The sequence below is a fragment of the Lycorma delicatula genome, chromosome 6, assembly GCF_047948215.1.
Source record: "Lycorma delicatula isolate Av1 chromosome 6, ASM4794821v1, whole genome shotgun sequence".
NCBI lineage: Eukaryota > Metazoa > Arthropoda > Insecta > Hemiptera > Fulgoridae > Lycorma > Lycorma delicatula.
Genome location: NC_134460.1, coordinates 117,621,113 through 117,647,350, shown reverse-complemented (window position 1 = coordinate 117,647,350; position 26,238 = coordinate 117,621,113). Strand labels below are relative to the sequence as shown.

The following is a 26,238-nucleotide window of genomic DNA, read 5'->3' as shown; positions in this document are numbered from 1 at the left end:
CTGTATGGGAATTGGTGCGGTCCTATTGCAACCAGCAGTCACACTCATCCTCTTGTAGTAAGGCTTTGAAATGTTGGATAATTTCTTAGTAGAGAGCAGCATCCACAGTTTTTTCAAAAAACAAGGCTCCTATTTTTTGCCATCTTGGAATTGCTTACATACACCTATATTTTGTGGGTGTAGCAGAGATTCAAAGAAAATGTGTGGGTCTTCAGTATCCCCAGGTCCGGCTATTCTGACTATTAACATACTCACCAAGGTGAAACCACACTTCGTCTGTGAAGAACACTTGATCTACAATGCCAGTGTTGCTTTTAATGAAGTTCTTGAACCATTAACAGCAGTGAATACTTTTAAGCATAATCAGCATTTAACGCTTAACCAAGTTCAAAGTTCATGGAAAACCTGCATTTGATGCGGATAACATTTCAGCATTCTCCTCATTGCAGTGCAAGCTGAACCTTGTGAAATGTTCCTTTCCTGGCTTAATCTCTGCAAAGATTAATGAGGAGATCTTGTAACTGCTGCTTTAATGTCCTGTATGAATGACCTGCATCGTTACCTTTGTTAGGCACATTTCTGATCTATCTGATTACAAAACACTTTTCACTGATGCTTCTTTTCTAATTTTTCCCTGAATCTTGCCATCACACAACATGAAATTTCATCTCTAAATAAGGTTCAATCACAAATACACTTTCAACAATTAACCTTATTTTAACAAACAACACACAATAATACAACCTTATTCAAAAGCCAGTGCTTGACACCGACAATATTCAAATATGCAGGCAATTTAATACTTTTGGTCACATGGTGGGGGGGGGGGGAAATGAATTTTCTTTATAGTTTGAGGTATGAGAAGTACGACAACTTAAAAGAGGTCTGAAAAGAAAATGTTGAATAAAAGTAGAGAGTGAAAGTTATTAAAACAGTACTAAATTAGTGAAATACAATCACAGCTTTTATTTGAGATTTTTCATTTTAAAACTTGTCAAACACCATCACTAGTCTCAACTTTCTTTCTCTAAGAAACCCTATCTCAGTTTTCTTAAAAATGCTTCCAGTTTGCCTTGTTCATGAATCTTCATTTTACTATTCTGTAGGGCAATCAGTTTGTAAAATGATCACTAACCTATAATGAATGATCATTCATCATCTGTTTCCCTCCCCATACAAATTAACTTTTTAACAAATTTTGTTCACTCTGAAGATGTTTATTAATTTCTATTTCTTTCTCATCACTATGTAACATATACAAAATCCTGTAACAATCTGGTATTTCCATTTAAAAGAAAAATATACATGTGCCCACTTTTTCACTTCAGAAATGTATGAGACAGAAATGACTGCAACAGGGAAGTAGATGAGGTATTTGAAGTAATCTAATATCCTGTACACTAATAATTTTCTGCTCTAGTCAACATCACATCAGTTGCTTCAGTGTGGAAGGAAAAAGAATGTTTTTCTGTCAAGAATACAGAGAGAGGAAAGGTGTTGCTCTCTTTTGTTTCCTACAACTGCAGTAATACCTATTTGAAGTTATGTGCTGTGTTTCTCCTTTGTCTTCTTTTAGGTTAGGGAAGAATTTAAATAAACAGTTAAAAATAAAAAAATAAATTCTAAGTTGAGAAAAATTAACAACTACAAATATTTAATTAATATCTAAAAAAGAAAAGAAAGATCCTCCGACTCGCCACTACTTTTGACATAATGAAAACACAGTGGTTTATAATTAGTTGTAGCATACCAAAATTATGAGTACAAAAAGCTGGAAAAGACAACTTCTTGAATCCAAGTTACTTGTGTTCATTCAGTACACCTAAAAATAATGTCTAAACCTTATTGTAAGTACAGGTTGAATGACTTCGATAAATATATAATAAACAGAATTACTGATGAGCTAAGGAAGATTTTCTGGCAATTAAAAAGAAAATATACATACAAAAAAGCTTCAAACTCTGATTAATTTTGAAGATAATAAATAATTAATGGCTATTTTGAAATAATTATTACCTAAATGATATAAAATTAAAACCTCAGGCAAAACTTGTTATTGAAAGTCACTTTTAATTTAATCAGTTACAATTGCTTCAAGAAAACCTGTAATTTTTAATACAAAGAATCGTACAATACAACTGGCTTAACAAAGTATTTCATTCTCTTTGACATTGCAAAAATGACATTTTATGAACTAATTAAGCTATAATGATATAAATCTATGAAAAAAATTGGGATCATGTTTTCAGATCTTCTGTTTACCATCCTTATTTGAAATCCCGGTATGATGCATGAATACACATGAAGCATAATAAATACAGATAATTTAAAAACTTTTTTTATGAAAGTTTATAAAAATCTGAAGATGATTATTGGGAAACAAAAACTGTTACTAAAGGTAGGAATGGAAAACTGTGTTAAGATAATGATAAAATAATAAATGACTGATTACACAAGCCTCGATGATAGTGTGTTTTTACTTTTTGATAATTGATTTTGCAATTGCAAATTTCAAAATTTGTAAAAAGTTGAAAAATTGTGAAAATACGATAATTTTATATAAATTAATATGATATATTCACTTCTTTGGCTTATACTGTGCATTCTTATAGCTAAACAGTTGGGTGGTTTGAAGAGGATGGGGGGGGGGATTTTTGTACTTCTGCAGCATGTTCTCGACAATTGATTTGAAGTTTGAATCTTTCTCATTGCCCAAAAACTTGGTTACTACATCTTTAAAGGGTCCCAGGCTTCTTTTTCTTCAACTTCCATTTGTTTCTCAAAATTACTATCTTTGAGAAGTTTACTAATGTCAGGTCCAGTAAAGACACCCTATTTAAGTTTGGTTGATAGATTGGAAATTTGTTAAAGATGTATTTAAAGCATTTACTTTCTTTTGGTAAGGCTGACAAATTGCTGCATCAAGCCTAACTTAATATGCAGAGGTGGAATGAGAATTTTATTTGAATCTGCGAGAGCTTTTCGGAGCAGATTTTTGGTTTCAGGTTCTAAGCTCTTTTTGACCAATCTTTTGTTATCCAATGATTTTCTCTGTCTTTGCTATCCCATTTACACAAAAAACAAGTAAACTTTGTGTGTCCTCCTTGGTGTCTTAGGAGCATCAATATTCTTTTGAGATCACTCCACGTAATCCACTTATGATTGACATGTTTAATTTTATCCAGAACGAATTCCAAATTATTGTAACCCTCTTTTAAATGGACAGAATGTCTGGCGGGTACTGATGGATACATATTCCCATTGTGAAGAATAACTTTGAGGCTTCTTTGGATAAATCTAGAACAGTCTCCAATCAGTACTTTCATATGAAATGTTAAAAAAAGTCCATGTACATCAGTACAGAAGACTTATTCTCCTTCTGAAAAATATAGAAGAAAATCCTCTCATTTTCCTGAACCAGGAAAATGAATTGCCAGCAGCTAGCAGGTTTTTCTCTTTAAGCCTCGAACCAAGCAAGCAATTCTGAATTTTCTTAGGTCAGATGTAAGTCTCGAACCAAATTGTTTAGTTCAGAATGTGAATAAAGCTTTGGTGCACAGCTATCACCGGGTTTGTACTCCTGATGTTATCTTCATTTAAACCACTTGTTGAACCATCTTATTTTAGGTAAATTTTCTATTGGAATTGGTACTCGTTTGTTGTACTATGAGGAACCGGGCTTAAGGTGGATGGCAGTGTATTTGGATAGAAGGTTCTTTTTTTATTCTTCAAATTGAAACTGTGAACAAAGTCGAACAAAAGTAACAATCCTTTCATTGGGGTGATTTCATGGCTCTAGCCACACCATTGGAACTCCAAATCTAAATGCTTTGTGTTCACCCTTTGACCATTGTCTAAGTCCTTCAACACAAGTAGCAAATGTAGTGGGGGCCCAAGTTTTGTCTTGATCTCCTATTTTTTCTTTGAAATACATGACGTACAATTGTCGAACGAAACTTGTTATATTTCTTTTTTTCATCCACCACTCGTAACAAAAAGAAATAAAAACTAAATGTAACAAAAAGAATCTGTAGAACTTTTGTAGCCTCTTGAAGCCATTTTTAAAACGGAAAGTTTGCTTTATGGCCTGAAAATATATATGTTTGACAATAACATTTCTGATCATGGAGGATAGAAAAAAACTATTTTCTCATGCTGATGGTTGAAACAGCAGTAATAATAGTTGCTGCTTAACAGAGAATGAATGGGGTGAATAGCTGCCAATAAACATGTTAAATCTTGTTATAACCTGTCGGCCAAGCTCTCACACCATCTCATCTTCAACTCAACCCCCTCCATCCTCTTCAGACCACTCAACTGTTTAGCTATAACAATGCATAGTATAAACCAAAAAAAAGTGAACATATTAATTTATTACAAAAAAAAAAAAATGTTTTATGTCTATTTTACAGTACCACATTTTCACAATTTTTCAACTTTTTTTACAAATCTTGAAATTCTTAAAAAGTTGAATACATAACCCAAATTTTGCAAGCTTGTGTTATTATTAAACAGCTGACTAGATTAAATAAAATGAATAGACTGATGAGTTTAATTTCTTTATTATTTTAATTATAAAGTTTCAAGTTGTCCTTACTTATTGTTAGAGCAGTGAATGAATGTCTGTTTTAAAGTTTCAGCAAAACTCTTAATAATAAATAAAATCTCCATTTATTATGTTTGAATTTGGATCTAAACAGAATTTAATGATAAGAGTTTTCTATAAAAATTTTCAATACTAAAAAAAAAAGTCACTTCTTAAGTGTTTTTATTGCAAACAAAAAAAGCTGACAACACAGTTGTAGGACTTTCTTGGAATGTGGCTTTAACCAAAGCCACATTCCAGGAAAGTCCTACAAGAACTGTGGGTTGTTTCTGTTGACACAAGTTAATTAAAAATATTTATCATTTTATTTAAATATATTTAATTCATTAGATGATTCTATCTAAAGTGTGTGCATGCATACTGATTTCATTCGCGCAGGTGTGGCGGTACTAGCAGCAACAGTTAGCACTAATTAAATTAATGTAATTTCACAATTACATAGAACAAATTTCACTTGTATTGTTGGCGGATTGGTGTAGTCATGAGGCTTAACGCACCAGGTACTGTGTCAAGCAAGCGATTGAGTTCGAGACCCAGCCAGACTGAGTTACTTTTTTACACTTTAAATATTATTCACTTATTTAATTCTATGGCTCACCTGTGACGTTACAACATAGCAATAGTTTATAGATTTTTTGGGGTGGGAGTGCTATCTTGCAAAACTTTTTTGCAAACATTGTTATTTTTTAATTGATAACAAATGTGCCTAAGAAAAATATGATCTTAATTAGGTAAAATCTCAAGATACTGAGGGTGACCTTGCTCTACAGCCTCACCCCCTTGACCTTTTAAGTTGAAAATTTAATGTAGTAATCTGACAAAGTTTGGTAAAAATTGGTCTAGTAGTTCTGGAGGTATCAGATGATTTAGAGGCCAACACTGAACACCACACATGTACATACAAACGTTAACATCCAGAAAGTTTCCATCCAGTTTTTGGGTTCCTTAGGTGTCAAAACATCAAGATCCAGTGAAAACCGCATACGCCCAAATTGCACTGATAAAAAAAACTTTCTCTTCTACAGCTACAGCGATCTAGATGGGAGAAACTTGAGTTCATATTTTTACATATGATAGTATTACTGCCTATAATGCATGTAGATCAATATTTTTAACGTGATTAATAATCATTGAATTGCTACTAGAAAAGTTACTGAAGAGGTGGGAATCTCTTTTTTTGTAAAAAAATTTTGATATGAAATGAGTAGCAGCAAAAAATGTTTCAAAACTATGGAATTTTCACTTAAAACAACATCTTAGAATAATAATTGTTAGCTGATATTGCTGATGACTCAGAATTACTCAAATGTGTCATAACAAATAACGAAATGTGGGAGTACTCTTATTATATTGAAACAGAAGCCCAGTCATCCCAGTGGAAGCTTTCTGAAGAACCAAGACTGAAAAAAGCAAAGCAAGTTCGATCAAATGTTAAGTTTCTCTTACTGTTTTTTTTCTATTCCACTGGCATCATCAGTTATGAATTCTGTACTATGTACAATATTACAGGTGTATTATTGTATTTCAATATTTGAATTATACAGGTGTATAATTCTGTACACCTGTACAGTCAACAAACAGTATTACTTAACACTTTTATCTGTTAACATGAGAAAATCCAAAGAAATAATCACCATTTTGGGCAAAAACAATTATTGGGTTTTGCACCATGATAACACTTCACTATTAATTAGTGATTATTTGACCAAAAATAACACTACACTGAAGGTATAGCCTTCAGTCTCCAGACATAACACCCTGTGACTTTTTCTCACAACTGATTAATGAGAATATTTGAAAGGACAACTTGTGACAATAAATGTAATAATATAGAAAAAAAATTGTTAAGAGAACCTAAGCTAATGTTTTTAAATGTTTTGAGGATTGGAAAAAACATTACCATAAATGTGTCACATCTCTAGGTAACTAATTCAAGGAGACAATATTGACATAGAATAATAAGTAAATTCTTTTGATAAAAATTAAAATTCTTATTTTTTTAATCACCTTTATATATTTAAATTACAATTCTGAAGTAAAAAGTCTTCTTTCATAAATTTTTCATTTAAGTTTCTGAAAATATTTAGTACTTAAACTATATTAAACAGATTAAAATTAATAGTTATTTTAATATAACTGTTTTTATTTCTTAAAAGAATTCACCACATAAGCTTGAAACTTTTGCATAGGAATTTTGCAATGCTAACATTTTTAAGCTTTAACTTAACTGTATTCAAGTTGATACTGAACAGATAAAAAGCCAAGACCACATTACTATAGGTTGCCTTTGATTTGGAGTGATTAAATAGGTATAATTTTAATATAACTTCACTGTAATTTGTTCAAGAACATCCTGGGGAACTAACTCGTAGTGATTATAATGAAGATATACAGTATAAAAAAGTGTAATAACTTGTGAAATACCAAGTCTGGAGGAATTATTTTAATAAATTTTAACCAGCCTACAAATTACTAATTTATGTAATGATTGTCATATGTTCTGCATGAAGTAATTAAAATATAAAAATGAATTGATCACTAAAATTATTTAAAAATAAATCAGTATAATTCCTAATTAGATCTGTGGAAAAGAATTCATATTGCTTTAATTTAAAAATTGTTTTTAAAATTCTACAAAATAATAATACATAATCAGAAAAGGAGCATGTGTAAATATATTATCTTGTACTGTTCCACAATGTTACAGTTATTAATAACATTTTATTACATGCAATAATTTACCATTTTATTAGAAAAAATTATAACTATGCAGAAGGTGATGATATCCTGGTCATCTGTAATATCTGATCATCAGTTTGTTGATGTTTCTGGCTGATGCGTGAATATTTTTTGGCTTCCCTTTCATCTTCATCATCCAATAACTCTTGCATTCTCTGTTTATATCTAAAAATATGCAATAAATAAATAAAAAAACTATTTTTGATCTTTCTTTACTATAAAATACAAAAATTAACCTATTTGATTATTGTATGCTTTACTTACATTTTATCTACTCATTTTGGGATCAAACCTTAAAAAAAGATAATACTTGTTTATTATTGTAAATAACATCAAAAGAGACTGGTTATTCATTCCATTCTCTTGGCCAAATATATCAACAATTAGTATAACTGTGCAGCAAGGGTGAGATTTAACCCTGTTTTTATGCAGATAACTGCTATCATTTGACATATTTTCACAAGAAAACTTTCTAGGAATTTGTTCACAAAGTTATGACTGTAGTATAAACCTATTTACTGAAATTTTATGAGACCAAGACTTGCTTGGAGAATGAAAATTTTAATTTAGATAATTATAAAAATGCATTACAATGTAATGTAAAATTTAAAGAGTAGAAGAAAGTTAAATTCATAGAACCAAAAGCTATAAATATATGTGAATACTACAAAAAATAAAACAATATTAAAATTAAATCAATGTATCTTTTTTATTTAATTTATTAAGATTTACTAGATTAGTTTAAATTTGATCAGAAACTCTTAAAGCATAAGATTTTGGTCTAAATAAAAGGTCTGAGAATGAATATCTACTCTTTTTTTATATAAATGACCTTTAACTTACATTTTAACCTTTTATTCAGAAATATTAAGTATTGACTTCAGTTAATGATCATCAGCAGCTTTTATTGATTGCATTAGTTAGTGCAGTGTTGTGAACGAATTAAATTACTGTAAGATTCTTATTCTTGAAGTGGAGTTTGACTTAATATTACATAAAAATTTAATCTTTGTGTAATATTAAGTTCATTGCTTATTAATCTGTTATATTTTCCAACATAAAATGTTTTTTACAACTTTTTTTTTTTTACCAGCTGATTGAGTATTAAGTTTGGAATGGCCTTTATAGTAATAATTTGTTACCTCAACGAATAAATATAATTTATACTAATAATGTATGTTATAATACAGCTTAATGAAGCTTTATACCTACCTATTGGCTAAGCCGAGATAAGTATAGCAATTAAATTCCCAAATTCCAGATTAACACAATCTATATGAAACTTTAAAAAAGGGAATATTTAAAATAGAATTTCAACTGATTTGCTATTGAGAAATTTTTAATATTTGTAATTGTTCTTAGGCCTGAAGGTATATAAAAAAACATTAATAAGTCTATCAGAGGTACAACCAAAAGATATTTTCTCTCGGCTGTAAGGTATCTTTACAGTGGGTTTTATTCTATAATTTTATAATCATATAATATACAGTAATAAGGATCTAAAAATCCTTAGTTTCTGACTGATTTACTGAATAATTTATTACTTATTTTAAACTTTTAAACAAAATAAAAGTTATTAAAGAAATTCATCCGGAGGTAAAATAGTCCCCCGTTCGGATCTCCGGGTGGGGACTACTAAGGAAGGGGTCACCAGAAAATTAAAAAATAACATTCTACGAGTCGGAGCGTGGAATGTTAGAAGCTTAAAAAAGGTTGGTAGGCTAGAAAATTTTTAAAAAGGGAAATGGATAGGGTGAATGTGGATATAGTAGGAATTAGTGAGGTTCGGTGGGAAGAGGAAGGCGACTTTTGGTCAGGTGATTTTAGAGTAATTAATTCAGCGTCAAATAATGGGCAGGCAGGAGTAGGTTTCGTGATGAACAAGAAGATAGGGAGGAGAGTGGAGTATTTCAAAACGCATAGCGATAGAATCATTGTAATAAGGATAAAATCAAAACCTAAACCGACAACGATTGTTAACATTTATATGCCTACAAGCGCCCATGATGATGATGAGGTAGAGTGTGTATACGAAGAGATTGATGAAGCAATTAAACACGTAAAAGGAGATGAAAATTTAATAATAGTTGGAGATTGGAATGCAAGCATTGGAAAAGGCAAGGAAGGAAATATAGTGGGTGAATACGGGCTGGGCAAAAGGAATGAAAGAGGGGACCGACTTATAGAGTTTTGCACGAAGTATAATTTAGTAATTGCCAACACCCAATTTAAAAATCATAATAGAAGAATATACACTTGGAAAAAGCCAGGCGATACTGCAAGGTATCAGTCAACTCGTTGACTGCAAAACTTACCCTGGAGCAGACATTGATAGCGACCATAATTTGGTGATAATGAAATGTAGATTGGGGTTTAAAAACCTGAAGAAAAGTTGTCAGATGAATCGGTGGAATTTAGAGAAGCTTGAGGAAGAGGGGGTAAAGAAGATTTTTGAGGAGGACATCGCAAGAGGTCTGAGAAAAAAAGATAAGGTAGAAAATGTAGAAGAAGAATGGGAGAATGTTAAAAAGGAAATTCTTAAATCAGCAGAAGCAAACTTAGGCGGAATAAAGAGAACTGGTAGAAAACCTTGGGTTTCAGACGATATATTGCAGCTAATGGATGAACGTAGAAAATATAAGAATGCTAATGATGAAGAAAGTAAAAGGAACTATCGGCAATTAAGAAATGCTATAAATAGGACGTGCAAACTGGCGAAAGAAAAGTGGATTAAAGAAAAGTGTTCAGAAGTGGAAAGAGAAATGAACATTGGTAAAATAGACGGAGCATACAGGAAAGTTAAGGAAAATTTTGGGGTACATAAATTAAAATCTAATAATAATGTGTTAAACAAAGATGGTACACCAATATATAATACGAAAGGTAAAGTCGATAGATGGGTGGAATATATTGAAGAGTTATACGGAGGAAATGAATTAGAAAATGGTGTTATAGAGGAAGAAGAGGAAGTTGAGGAGGATGAAATGGGAGAAACAATACTGAGATCTGAATTTAAGAGAGCATTAAAAGATTTAAATGGCAGAAAGGCTCCTGGAATAGACGGAATACCTGTAGAATTACTGCGCAGTGCAGGTGAGGAAGCGATTGATAGATTATACAAACTGGTGTGTAATATTTATGAGAAAGGGGAATTTCCATCAGACTTCAAAAAAAGTGTTATAGTTATGATACCAAAGAAAGCAGGGGCAGATAAATGTGAAGAATATAGAACAATTAGTTTAACTAGTCATGCATCAAAAATCTTAACTAGAATTTTATACAGAAGAATTGAGAGGAGAGTGGAAGAAGTGTTAGGAGAAGACCAATTTGGTTTCAGAAAAAGTATAGGGACAAGGGAAGCAATTTTAGGCCTCAGATTAATAGTAGAAGGAAGATTAAAGAAAAACAAACCAACATACTTGGCGTTTATAGACCTAGAAAAGGCTTTCGATAACGTAGATTGGAATATAATGTTCAGCGTTTTAAAAAAATTAGGGTTCAAATACAGAGATAGAAGAACAATTGCTAACATGTACAGGAACCAAACAGCAACAATAACAATTGAAGAACATAAGAAAGAAGCCGTAATAAGAAAGGGAGTCCGACAAGGATGTTCCCTATCTCCGTTACTTTTTAATCTTTACATGGAACTAGCAGTTAATGATGTGAAAGAACAATTTAGATTCGGAGTAACAGTACAAGGTGAAAAGATAAAGATGCTACGATTTGCTGATGATATAGTAATTCTAGCCGAGAGTAAAAAGGATTTAGAAGAAACAATGAACGGCATAGATGAAGTCCTACGCAAGAACTATCGCATGAAAATAAACAAGAACAAAACAAAAGTAATGAAATGTAGTAGAAATAACAAAGATGGACCACTGAATGTGAAAATAGGAGGAGAAAAGATTATGGAGGTAGAAGAATTTTGTTATTTGGGAAGTAAAATTACTAAAGATGGACGAAGCAGGAGCGATATAAAATGCCGAATAGCACAAGCTAAACGAGCCTTCAGTAAGAAATATAATTTGTTTACATCAAAAATGAATTTAAATGTCAGGAAAAGATTTTTGAAAGTGTATGTTTGGAGTGTCGCTTTATATGGAAGTGAAACTTGGACAATCGGAATATCTGAGAAGAAAAGATTAGAAGCTTTTGAAATGTGGTGCTATAGGAGAATGTTAAAAATCAGATGGGTGGATAAAGTGACAAATGAAGAGGTATTGCGGCAAATAGATGAAGAAAGAAGCATTTGGAAAAATATAGTTAAAAGAAGAGACAGACTTATAGGCCACATACTAAGGCATCCTGGAATAGTCGCTTTAATATTGGAAGGACAGGTAGAAGGGAAAAATTGTGTAGGCAGGCCACGTTTGGAGTATGTAAAACAAATTGTTGGGGATGTAGGATGTAGAGGGTATACTGAAATGAAACGACTAGCACTAGATAGGGAATCTTGGAGAGCTGCATCAAACCAGTCAAATGACTGAAGACAAAAAAAAAAAAAAAAAAGAAATTCAAATATCTAGGCATTAAAACTATAGAATTTTTCATAAAAAAATAAATATTCATGCAAGAAAACACAGCCAAACATCATAACTCTTCTTTGATACATATCAAGAAGAAAAGTTAAAAAACTAACTTTTTGGATTTTACAACAATCTTCTCAGGAACTACTTTTTTTTGGGTTTGGGGGCGAAAAACGCCTGAGAGTTATCATTGCCCAGAATTTTATTAATAAAAGTGTAAAGTAACTCCAAAATAATAAAACTTATAAGGTGTAAAATTAATATTAACCATATAACAAAAATTTATTAAAACAAAGAAATAAAGGATTTATCTTTAGGAACTACTGGAGGTACACTTTTGGGACTCATTTTTCTCAATTATTTGTGATATATAGTGACTGAATGCATCATTATTTGACCTTTACAGCAGAAATCTAGAAGGCAAAATTTTTTGCTTGCCTTAACTCTAATTTGGAGCATTTCCAGACCTATTTTTTTTGTTATAAGAACATTTTTCAATATTTTGATGATGGGAATACACCTACAAAGTAATGCAGACATTTTCTGAATCACCCACTACATATATATATATATATATATATATATATAAACAATTTGTATATCCAGCAACACTTGGGTGTATGTGTGTATATATATATATATAATTGTCTATCTTGAAAATTTTTTATTTTATAAAAAAACGGTAATGAGTAAATTACATAAGCAAATGCTTCTTGTTTTCTATATACGAAGGCTATTTTTAAGTTTAGCCTGTTTTTTAATAAAAACAAAACTAGTAAAGATAGTGTCAGACTTTTTTTTTTATGTAACTCTTTACACTTTAAGCTATTTTTCTACGTAGTTACCTTGTTTGTTTAAACATTTACCATAGTGTTTTACGACATTGTTTATACCTACATCATAGAAATCAGCCGCCTGTGAATACAACCAATCTTCAACTGTTGTTTTCACTTCATCGGTGTCAAACTGTTGAACACTGAGAAATTCCTTGGTAGTGGAACAAGTGGTAATTACTCAGTGCAAGGTCCAGGCTGTACGATGGGTGGTCCATTTGCTCCCATCCAAAAGATATGATTAATTCAAGAGTTTGAGCAGCAGAATGTGGTCACGCGTTGTCATACAGCAACAAAACTCCAGATGACAGTAGGCCATGTCACTTATTTTGTAAGGCATGTTGAGGCTTCGACAAGGTCTTGCAGTAGGCAGCTGAATTTATTGTTGTCCCTTTAGGTATAAAACTGACTAACAAGATAACATATCAATCTCAAAACACAGTTGTCATAATTTTACATGCGACATTGTCTGTTTGGCTTTCACTTTGACTGGAGATGTTGTATGTCTCTATTCCATTGACTGCTGCTTTAATGGTGGAATGATTTGAGAAACCCACGTATCATCACCTTCACGATGTGGTCCAAAACTTCATCTCCTTCCTTACTGCATCAGGTCAAAAATGTTAAAGAATTAGCCATTATCCTTTTTTAGTGTCCTTCAGAAAGCAGCCTGGGAACTCTTCATGAGCACAGTTTTTTAACTGCAAGATTTCAGAAATGGTTTTGAATAGCCCTGATCTTGAAACTTGTGGGAATACCAGTGAAAATGTACATCAACTTCGTGCACCAAATTGTCTGCGATTACAGAAGGTTGGCCTGATCATGGTTCATCATGGACATTGTCCCATCTGTCCTTGAACAGTCTTACCCACTTACGCACTTTGTTGTCACTCACTGAATTAGGCCCGAAAACCTCACATATCTGGCGATGAATGTTCGCTGCTGACACGTTCCTTGAGCTGCTTTCAGGAGCTGGCATGCCTTGTCGAAATGCACATAATTTACACAGTTACAGCCAATCAGACCTTACTTAACCTACCGTTAGTCTACTCTGCAAGAGTAACATCGTTACTGACGTGCGAGTACCGCATTCACACATTGATTTTCATTTATTTACCCATATTTAATGTCATATTTTTAATGGGTTGCTACATTCAATTTTTATTTTTTACTTTTTATTAAAAAATTATTTATTTATTTAAAATGAACAAAAAAGTAAATTTAAGTATAATTCCTTTACATTAATACAGATTATATTTACATATTACTATAATAAATCTGTTTACATAATAAAAATGTTACACTGTTGCTAAAAATTTATAACTTAATTTTATTTATTATTACTAGCCTTTATTACTCATTTATTATATGGCACTCCAGTCCTATAAAGTAGTCATATAAGAGCCCTCATTTCATTGGAATTAATTTCAATCATGTTGGACTGTCTAATATAATTTTGTTGGATAATTCTCAGTCGACTATTTGTATGAGGAGTTATTTCATCAATTAGTAAATCTGGAAACAATAATTTCCATACCTCATATGTTGTCCTCACACTTCTAGCAATTGATTTGACTCCTGGAGAGTGGATGACAATGTTTCTCTGTTATCTATGTCTGTGCTGACTAGTTGCGTGAACATTCCAATTTGTAAGAGTGTCGCGACTGTTGTATTAAGGTCCAGGATTGGGGGATACAATGGATCATCTTCATCAGGTGACTGCTCACTTTCACTGTTATGTATTTCATCAATATTAGGTGCATCTGAATCAATTTCATTCTGTCTACTAGCTATTAACCATTTCATGCTCCTCATCTTCAAATTCATCTACCCTTGCCAGTATTTGCTGTTCTTGGTTCATTGTAAAAAAACTTAACACATTTGTGAAAATTAAATATAAAATAAAATGTCTAGATTTAAGAAAATTAGAATGAAACTAATGAGATTCTAACAAAAATCGAAAAACATGGACAAAATGCTCGCACAGATACTTGATGTGCGAGTGCCATGCTCACTCTAATGCAGAACTAATAAAAATAATTGATAACTGGAGATTTCTTGCAAGCCAGAAATGCAACACTTGCTTATCGCATTCCAAAGACATGGGTAGGCAGCTAGATGGTGTTCCAAGAATCTACCGTAAGCATAAAGATAATAGGTAAGAAAATAATATCAATGTGAGCATGATATTCACACAGGTCGAGTAACAGCAGGTTAAAAAACAGCCCTCATATTTAAAAGTTATATATCAACATATAAAAAAATTGTATAATAATTTGGACGGTTACTGGAAAGAAAAGAACAATCAATAAATCAATTACTAAAGCTGAACAATATGAATTATACACATACTGATATTTTTTACCTGAAATAAAGAGATTGTGTTAGTCGGGATAAGTGTATACTCAGAAAAATTCACCCATACACCTTTTTATTTTTAACCTCAATTAGGTATTGACAAATAATAAGATTACTACAGAACAAAAAATTACAATGCATTTTTCTGCAATAAAACTATCTAATTTTTAAAAAATCTATAACTGTCAAAACTACATCATTCAAAATTTTAAGATGAAATTAAATAGCGTAAAAGAAATATTAAAAACTTAAGATCTAACCATGTGTTTTGCTGCAAAATTTTTTTAAAATAAGTTTTAAACTAAATAAATTTTATTTAATCAATAGCCATTCAAACAAAAGTAAACACAAAGAATGCCACCAGTACCTCACACAAGATAAATCACAAAACTATTAAATAAACCACGTAGTACAGAAAAGTGAGATAAGACAAATCTTGTCTTAATTTTTTAGGAAAGTATTTTCAGGGGATTTCGCTTCCTAAGTCAAGATTGAAATGATTCCATTATAAAACTGAATAAATTCCATTATAAAACAAAACAATCTCGTTAAATAACAAATATTAAGGAATATTGATATTAAGGATTTATAAAATTAAGGTAAGATATGTCTTATCTCAATATTCTATACTAGATGGTTTATTTTAATAGAATTTAAATGTAATTTAACAGTTCAGAAGAATAATATGAATCTTAAAAAGATTAATTTCAGTAAAATCACAAAAGTACAATAAAATTATTATTTGTAGCATAATTTCAAACAACTTATCATGCAAACCAGTTTTGGCTATATAAATGTAAATTTATTCCACATGTTTCTATGTAAAAGTGTTTTTACTAAATTGGTATATAAGAAGTAAGATTCATAATTCATATTATAGCAAAAATAATTTCTCATTTCGATGAAGAATTTCATGAATTGATAACAAAAAAAGGGTTATAAAAGAACCAATAGAGTACTTATAAGATGTAGTATTGTAAAACTAGATCACAGTCAAGTAGACTGGTGCATTATTTAAAACATAATTTCTTTTTAATAAAGAATAATAGATGAATATCAAAATTATGCTACCAATTTTTATACTATACATCATCTTTACTCACTACAACAGCAGTGTCAGGTACTGGCTGTCAGATGACCTCACAATCAAGGGATTCGGTGGGAGGATGAAAAGGAAGGTTGAGGATAATATTTCTTGGAGGAGGATGACCTCTTGAACCTGTCAGGAAACAGAATGCAATAAAACCACCCAAAAAGCAGATTCATATAAAGACAATTATAATATATCAACTTGAAATGTAATTAGTTGAATTATAAATTGTATTAAAAATTTCTACAAAAAAAAACTACAAAAACTTTTCATGCTCATGCAGATGCACAATAAAAATGAATATAAATGCTTGGATCCAAAAAGTAAAATATAAGGGAGATTCAAATACAACAGATACAGTACCTGTTTCTTGCTGTCAGATTTACATGAGACTTAAATATCACTTTGGCAATAAGTCTCTCTAAATGCAAAGTGTATGAATTCAATGCAAGCCATTCAGATGGAGTAGGGAAAAAAGTTGAAAATAGAATCATACTCTCATCAGGTGAGAACCTCAACCGATGAAGAGAAACATACCATTGCTGAAGTACTTACGTAAAAAAAATTTGTAATAGGAAAATCTCTAAAAAATTTGAAATAAGCATCACGTGAAAAAAAAAAAAAATAGTAAGAAATTATCTCAAATTTAGCAGAGCTAAGAGAGTTCCCAACTTTTGCAGCCTAAACACAAAGAAAGAGGATGGTTGCTTTTACAGTGTTATAGAAATAATAAACAAATTCTTGGACTCTGTAATTAACCTGTAGTGAAACATGTACACTATTTCGCCCTGATCATGTTCTAGCTCATCTCCATCATGAAAAGCAAAACCAAGATTTTTTCTGGGAAAAATAATCGCAACCTTCTTTCAGGATTCATAGGGAGTCCTGAAAGAGTTTCTAAAATTTGATAATAATTCTACAAATTGACAGAATATTTTACCTCAAATCTGTTACAGAACAAAGTTACTGCCACTGTTCAGTAGTGCACTATGATTTTACGTGAAATTTGCAATTAACTTCCAAGAGGATAACTGCCCAGGCTTCTGTTTGTTTTCTTCAGGACAGTCTTGTTCTCACACCAGCATTTTATTACTTAAACTCAAATGGGATGTGCTAACTCTCTGGATGGGACAACCCAATACTACAAATTAATTCTCAATCAGATCTCCAAGGCCTGCTTACGGAAATTTTAAAAGGAGAGAGATTTGATTCAAAGAGGTTATTTATGTTGTGAAAGGATAAGTTAATGGACTACCTAAAAAATTCTTTTCTTCTGGGATCAAGAAGCTTCTGAGTGATGGCATATTTTTGTTTGGAGTAGCAAAAGACTATACTGAGGAATCAATAAGAAAAAGCTTTTTCAGAAAAAAGATGCTAAATATTAATTATTTACCTTAATAAATAATTATTAATTTATCTTTGACAGAGGATGTTAAATATTTTTCAACGGAGTAGAAAAAATTCCTCAATTCATAGCTTGAGGAGCTTTTTTATACTTCATACCCCATTTCTGATCATATTTTTTCATATTCTCAAAACTTAAAATTTCTTCTTTAAGACATTAATTAATCTCATTAATTCTCCTTATACATTTATTAATATTTAACCCGTATTATTTCTGTATTAACAATGTTTAAATGTACAATTCTTTAAATTGTAGAAGAAATACCAAATGACATGAATTCAATAATAAAGAAGAAATTTAATTTGAAAATAAATAAAAGTAAAAAAGAAGATAAGATGTGGCAAAATGAAGATATGATGATTTAAATATTAACTCAAGAAAATTGACTATATATATATATCCTAGTAATAAGGGAAGATATAAAAAAAATTTAATTCTGTTAATAAAATACTGAAGAATGGATAATGTGATGAAGACATTAAAAGCAGATCAGCATAAAACAGGAAAGTCTTTATGCAGATAAGAAACTAGTATCAAATGGATTTATGAATCGGAAATAAATTTTTAAAAATATTTTTATATATAATGAAACAAACTATGACAATAAAACATGGCTTACAAGTGGGTCTGAAAGGTACAGAAGACTTGCTTTTTAATTCTGTAACTCTTTAAAACTATTAACTTGGGCAGTTACACGATTCTACCGAGTAAACCATACGCACAATTTTGTTCTAAATTAGTAAATAATACTTTCTAAAACAAAAAAATTATTTTATAATGTTACATTTATATTAATAAAGTTCTTACTTACTACTAAGTTTCTTACTTTAATATCTATTGAGGGCTTAAAAGTTACTCAAGTATCTAGAAAAAGTAATTTCATTGGTAAATAGGTATCGGAATCAAAAATTATCAGATAAGTAAAGTTTAATTAACTAAATTCTATTAATTAAAAGATTTTGTTAATATACTAAATAATTAAATTATTTTTAAAAATCCTGGTTGAATTTTGTATACTAAAATACAAAATTTTCTTAATTTAATTCTGAAAGAATTCCAAAAATACATAATACATAAAATGAAAAGGTGAATATAATGTTAGATAAAAACAAATACACAAACAAGAAAAAAACAAAAATGCAGTTACATTTGGCTGTCTGGATTGTTGGCTTGATTACGACATCTTTCAAGTTTTTTCTCTATAAGTCTTATGGTTTCTCTGGCAGGACCCTCTACACTTTTAACCATAGAACGTATCTCTGAAGAAAAAAAATTGATTAACAGTAGTAATAATAATAATAAAAAAATACACACACACACACACACACACACACACACACACACTAGTTACTAAAATATAAAAAAAGGAATTCAAGTCCTTGTACTTGTAAATATTAATATGCTAAGAACTGATCGATTTTTACTTTCATACAATTCAAAAAGTATTGTTCAAAGGGGTGCACGCACGCACAAACATCCATACTTCAATGTGCATCATCAGGATCAATGTGCATGAAAAGGCAACAAGTGCTTGAACTTATAAAAATCCTCCCCCCAAAAAAAACATACTATCAATTTTAGAGGGGACATATGTTCATGCATTTACCAGCTCAATTCTTTTAATTGTACATAAATAATAAACATTAAAACCATAATGAAACATTAATGCAAATAACAATACAATTAATTTATAATATGAAAACCAATTATCCTGGTAATGTATTGCAAACCTCACAAGCCTGCAGCAATGTATTCATAAAATAATGCTTGAAAGAAAGATGTTTTGTATCTTGGAAAACAAATGATAATGGTGTGAAGATTTAAATTCAGATTTGTAACATGCTCTAAATGATCCCAATTTGTTACCAATGAAATTCTATACCCCATACTACTGAAATTGTATGCCCCATATTTATGTACCACTGTAAAAACTATGGTGTTACCCTCATTGCTATATACAGTGAAGCATGGGTGTCGACAAGATACAAAAAGAGTAAGATACAGAAGCTATATGAAATATGGTTTCTTCATACCATTAAGGTATTACATTTGCTAACCACTTCATAAATGATGGTATTAGACAGAAATTGAATACAAACAAAATGTATATTAATACTTTACAACAAAAATGTACACTAATAAATGGTGAGATTGTGCAAAGAGATATAATGAAAGAATTCTCAAGCATCTGCTTATTCACAAGTTAAAATAAAAGCAAAATTTTAGTAGACCTCAACAATAATGAAGCAGGTGATGTGACCTAATCTTGTTTGATAATGATGAATTTCTGTTTCTGTAAAATTGAATGATCAAAATTTTTTATTCATTGATGAAGTAAAAATGGCTATGCACAACCGGATGAAAAACATGTCCTAGAAAATGTAAAGAAAATAATTAACTTTATTATTATGAAAAGACAAAAATTTGATAAAAATTTTAGTATGTGTAAAATTTACTTTGGAGAACTTTTAAACTATTAACTAACTGAGTTAATACTGTTTATGTACCTATTATAGCTGCTGTACCTTGTCATTCATGCATTTAATTTTATATGGATATTTACAGGAGAAATTGGTTTTTCAATGATACTTTCAGTAAATAATATGGTTACAACATGCACATAAAATAAAAACTGGAGAATCAATGCTTTAAATACAATATAGTTTTATTCTTTGTAGTTCTGTTTTGTACTTTCCACTAAAAAACAACATTAAATTTTATACTTCAACTTTTTAGAAACTTTGAAAATGAATTTAGTTTTACAAACATTCATAATATTTTTACACAAATGGTATTCTATGGATCAACCCAGCTTAATATCCACCAAATTAAGTTCTAACAGATTCAACTCGGAATGATACATGGGAAATTCTAAAAACAAGTATTGGTTACTTGTGTAATTTAACTATAAAATATAATTATTTTTCTTAACACTTTCTATCACTTAATAATTTCACAGTTTCATTTATAAAACATTTGCAGGAAAAAATACATTATTTAATCTTTCCAGTTAAGGATACAAATATTTGAATTTTAAGTTAGTGATTTACTCTCCTAAATATGTGATAAGGATACCCTTACCTAGAACAATCACTAATCTGGGAGGAAATCTGGAGTTATTTTTTCTTTAATCCATTTGTTATTAAAATTCATACAGTCGTAATAATCATAAACTGTCAACAAAAAATTTCTCATACGCAGTTGGTATGAAACCAATTTCCTCAGTGAAGCACAAAATAATCATAGTTTTTTTTTAAACCTCTTTTTCAGTCATCATTTAGCTTGTAAATGTTATAAAACAAGGGACATTCAGTAAACTAAGGAGTGGATTATTTACTGTACCTCTTTTTACTGAGATGAGTATACACACTGGCATGCTGAATCTACTGAAGGGCATCCATCCACTATTCAACTCTATATACTTTACCCCCTACCATAAAAATTAACTATGTGTAAACTTTATTATTGCTATTTATATTTTATTCAATAGGATTAATTTTTTTAGTAAATATTAGTTCTTCCACTAAGCATCATGAGAAGTCATTGATTACGGAGCTTACAGTCATTTCAGAAGCAGTGCTATGTTATACATAATTAACTGCCATCTTAATTAACAGGCAATAAAATAAAATTGCAGAGTACATTTTCAATTTACCAAGTGTAAACTAAGAATGATCTGTTGTTGATATTAATGTGAAGTTAAAATATTTTTATTCATACATTTTGTTTTTATTTCCTGTTTTTAAAGAGAAAACACTTTAATATTACATTTGTATAATAATAAAAAAAGGAAAAATAATAGATCCACAGTAGATAATAGGCTATTCATGTAATAAACTGTAGGTAAATCATAATTGATTAGTGAAAAGCATGCATCATGGAAGGGATAGAGGATGTCAAACAGACTCTAAGACTCATGTACTTAAATGTTCACTATTGTAAGTCTTGTAGACATTGGACTTTCCAGTTGTTTTGTACTTTGTCTCTGAAATATTATTGCCAAAATAAATAAATAAGATTAAGTTGTTGGATCAAAATAAGAAAAAACTGAAAATAAAATTATTATTTTAAGTGAAATAATTTTTATACAAACATGTTTTTTTGTAAAGTAATTTTTGTGTAAGATAAGTTTTTAAAAATTGGTAATAAAATAATTCATAAAATCATAATTCTTTTATTAAATACCCCTAACATAACAACTAGTCTAATAGATCATTATATATGAACAAGTTGAAAATATTTAAAAAAATATATAATGATTTTATCTAGTGTTCATTAAATACAGGGAATACATTATAATTAGTTTTAATTTATTTTGTTTATTGTCTATCCAGTATGTTTACATGGCAAAAATGATTTTTTTAACTGTCAACATAATATATTGCATTTAAAATTTTTATATTAGTGTTATCAACTGCACATAAAGTATAATATACTTGGAAAATAGAATATTTGATTAAGGAGAGCAATAATTATATTGTGTAGATTATTACAAGCCATTAACAGGTATCTGTATAAAGGGCAAACTAAGAAATGAATCCTGAAAGGAAGCAGTTACCCTTTCAGTAATTGCTATTTGTGTCAATTAATTGGCTGTTGAACAATCAGATGTCATAAAAAAGACAAATTATAAAAATGTCAAATTTGAAGACAACTTATGTTAGGATGTAAGTATTTTCATCACAAAGGCAAACCAATACTGAATTTTCCATATTCCTTTTGTTTTCTAATGCAATATGTTTATATACTCTTCATTAAAATAGTATATAAAAAAAAAGTAATCCTGATGTGTATTGCAGAAAAGTAGCCCTGTTGACAATGCTATAAAAAAAGAATAATAAACAAAAATATTTTACTTCTAACGGCTTCAATAAGATCAACCAGACGTTGACGGGCATTTGGTCCAAGCAGAGTCTCAGTAACATAGGCATCCAAATTCTCTTGTATTTTGCTAGCAGCATGTAACACGGCAGCAAGTGCCAACTGGGATGGTGCATACAGGAGACAGGCATCAGTTAAAAATAACTTCTCTAATAGTTCATCTATTCCTGGTCTGAGACGTTCTGGATATGCGAGGTTGCTTCGAGTCTGTAACAAATGAAAATTATTCACTTAATTTTTTCTGTAGTTGTTCAGTAACTTAAGAATCACTAATATGACTTTAATAAAATTATTAAGAATGGAGAGTTTAATTATTTTTAAGAATGGCCCTATATGAGAGGATTTGATTCATTTCAAAAATACAGTTAGGAATACATTCTTCTTTTGGTAAAAAATGTTTTTTAAATATTTTCATACTTATTTTGCATCCTGTCAAAAAAGGTATTTTTCCTTTGCCATTCTCATATTTTTCATTCATAAACAATTACAGAAAGAATATGTTATAAATATATTAAGGTTAAATGATTAACACAGTCAAATTACTGATAGAAAAATGTTAACCTTAAAAGGAATAAGGATATTTCTTTAAAATGTTAAGGAAGAACTGCGTAACATTTTAATATTTTTATTACAAAGAACTTCTTCTTTAAACATTGAAAAATAATTTAAAAAAAATATTAAAAAAAGTTATTTTTGTATTGACTCACACCACTAAATCCAAAATAAATAGAAAATTTTGCTCTGTTAAGTAATGCATTTACAGTTTTTCATATATCTTCTTTTTTCTTTTAATTAATTACCACAAGTGATTACAACAAAATTTATTTCATAAGTGCAGTACTCAGATTTATTTATGTGAAATTTTGCTTTTTTCAACCCGTTTTTATACTGGCAATTTTTTCTAGTAACATTATTTTTGTTCATAGGCCAAAAGCTAAACGTAGTGAATACAATAATAAAAAAATAAAATAAACAAAAGCTTTAAAGTAATTAATTAACTTCAAAAAAGTTCATAGATCAGAATTTAACAAATTGAACAGTTTATCAAACAATAAGATCAAATATTTCATAAATGGCCTGATAATAAAAACTAAACCTGAATTTTTTGCAAAAAAAAATTGGGTTTCTGAAATTTAAGGATCTGATGGTCACCTGAAAAAACTCAAGCAGCTTCACAATATTTTATTTGGGGAAATTTAGATTCTACAAATACTTCATTTTAAACTTTATAGACTTGTATAGGTGGTAGTTTTACAGAAAAAGGGTACATTCAGTGCTGATGAAACAGGAACATTTTATAAATTATTTCTAAATGAAACCTGGAAAATGTGACAACAGAAAAATGTGAAAAGAACAAATCAACATTTTAGTCTGTGATAATATGTCAACAACAGAAAAATGTATGACAATAAATTAAAGAACCTAAGATGTTTTAAACGCTATTAAAAATCCACCGGTAAAGAATCAAAGTAAAAAATCAGTGTAGGCGATTTTTGACATTTTTGAAAAAGAAATTCATTTACGGGCAATTGACTTGAGAAAATTAATTGACAAATTTTGTTATTAGTAGCCTAACAACTGTATGGTGAATATTAGTATCACTGGATTAAGAAAACTTAATTAATTTTCTTCCTGACCAATATTAGAAGCATTCTACAGGAAACAGACCAGAATGTCATAAAATATGTATAAAACATTAGCATCAAAAGAAAATTAATCACCTAATATATATATATATATATATATACAATTCAGTATAAAAAACATGGGAAAATATAGCTACAACAATAAATAATTCGTTGACTCATTGAACTTGTTCTAAACCCAAAAATGAACAATACTTATGATAACGAAGAAAATGTTTTAATAAGTGACTGGATCAAGTAGTTCAGTATTCAGTAGTCTCTTTAAGACACAGATTTGGATTTTTACCAAAGAATCAATGCTTTACAATGGTTTAGCCCCTGCACCAGCTTATGGTGAAGATGCTACCACTGAAAGCATTTTCTTGCAGAATAAAGATGCTAAATTGAACCAGATGTATTGCCACCATCAAATAAATAAGCGTTAGACAATATTTTTAATTTTAATTTATTTCTAAGCCATGAGGTAAATGAGGATTTACCATGGGAAGTTGTAAATATTCAAAATAAAGTTGACGATATGTACTATAAATCAAAACACAAACAGCTAAAACTTATAATTTTTTTTTGTCATGTATAGTTTTTCAGCGAACATCAACAACTAATAAAATGACTTTTTTTACTTTGACAATGTATTAAGAAAGATAATATACTTATAAATATTATATACTGTCTATATATTAAGTGTGCATTTTTTTTTACATTAAGATTTTATGTACATTATAAAAATTTTTATTCAAGTTACTTTGAATTAAAATTTTAAAGCACATTCCCACTATAAAACTGGTAAAATTACATCAGTTCTTAGAGTCAGTATTTAACTCTTTCTATAAAAAGAATCTCGTGAAAACTGTTGAGCCCATTATTTTACTTTAATCCTAACTAAGATATTAAAGATAATACTGCTGTAAAATGGACACTGCATTATCTTGTGTCTTTTTGATAGTTGGGTAAAACAATTCTAATCCATTTGAGACATTACTTTGTTATATGAAAAAATATACTTTATATGAAGTTTATTACTAACAAAATACACTGACATCCCATATTAATGTTCTTTTTTCTGTTTAACCTCCGGAACCACTGTAAGGTATACTTCAGAAAATGAATCTCAGGTCAACCATTTCTGAGATGTGTGGTTAATTGAAACTCAACCAACAAAGAACACCGGTAATCCTGTACTAACTGTATAGAACATAATGATGTTTAAGTAGACTTAGAGAAAGGGGAAAAAATGACAGGTCATTGAATAGGACAAATATCACATCCACTTTGAAAAGAGAGAACTTTTTTTGAAGATGTATATTTGTCAAGAGATGAATAAATGAACTTTTTTGCTTAATTAAATCTGCAGTTTTTTTACACTACCCTACTACTCTGTATATAACACTAACTATGAAGTACTGTATAAAAGAAAGAATTATAAATCCAAAACCGGTGGCAGTATCACTCATACAGTAGTTTTTAATGTATTACTAGAAATGTGGAAAATTAATTAAATATAGGTGTAATTTTACTACACAATGAAATATTTTAATTTCTAACTTCGTAAGACTTTATACGATGCCTTCCAACTATAAAAAAAGGAATACCCATCATACTATAGAAACAGCTATAATGGGTGAAGTTTCTGTCATGTACGGGATGTAAAAAAACAATTTACTGGTTATACTTGGGCTTTTAATTTCTTATACCTCTTGTATGAGATGTACAGGATTAATTTAAGTCTAGACTCAAAAAGCCAAAATGGACAGTTTAACTTATTTTGAATATGCTGCATACACGGTTCTTTCTTTTAAAATATTTAAAAGATAAAACACAGTTTCAGCAAAACATTCCTAAGCCCCTTTCTAATAACAGAATTATTATTGTTTAAGGGGTTCTCCCGTTAAAGCCCATCACGGCAAGGAACAGGGGGGTGACCAGAATCGTTGCAAGGTGGGTGTCTTCCCTTACGGGGGTTGGGATGTTTAAGGGGTTAAGCGTTGTTTAAAGATTGCAATGCTTTATGATAATTGTAATTTCTTATAATATCTTATCTTTGATATCTTATAAGGTGTACAATGCTGATTTAAGGTTTGTCTTTTTGTGTATAAATTAGTATCACCAATATAGTAAATAAAATTACACTACCATTTTGTGAGGCTATGAAGA

At 29.9% G+C, this 26,238-nt stretch overlaps 1 protein-coding gene across 4 annotated transcripts in view; it reads right to left on the bottom strand.

The window, feature by feature from the left end:
- Nucleotides 1–6,613: 6,613 nt before the first annotated feature.
- The window catches only part of CycH (cyclin H), a 132,884-nt gene continuing 113,259 nt past the window's right edge, over nucleotides 6,614–26,238 (bottom strand). For all 4 annotated transcript variants that reach the window (XM_075368378.1, XM_075368376.1, XM_075368375.1 and 1 more), the window contains 3 exons: nucleotides 22,417–22,648; nucleotides 18,708–18,819; nucleotides 6,614–7,510 (listed from right to left, as the gene is read on the bottom strand). In XM_075368378.1, coding sequence (XP_075224493.1) covers nucleotides 7,372–7,510; nucleotides 18,708–18,819; nucleotides 22,417–22,648 — 483 coding nt within the window. In that variant the 3' untranslated portion in view covers nucleotides 6,614–7,371. The remainder of the gene's footprint in view (nucleotides 7,511–18,707; nucleotides 18,820–22,416; nucleotides 22,649–26,238) is intronic.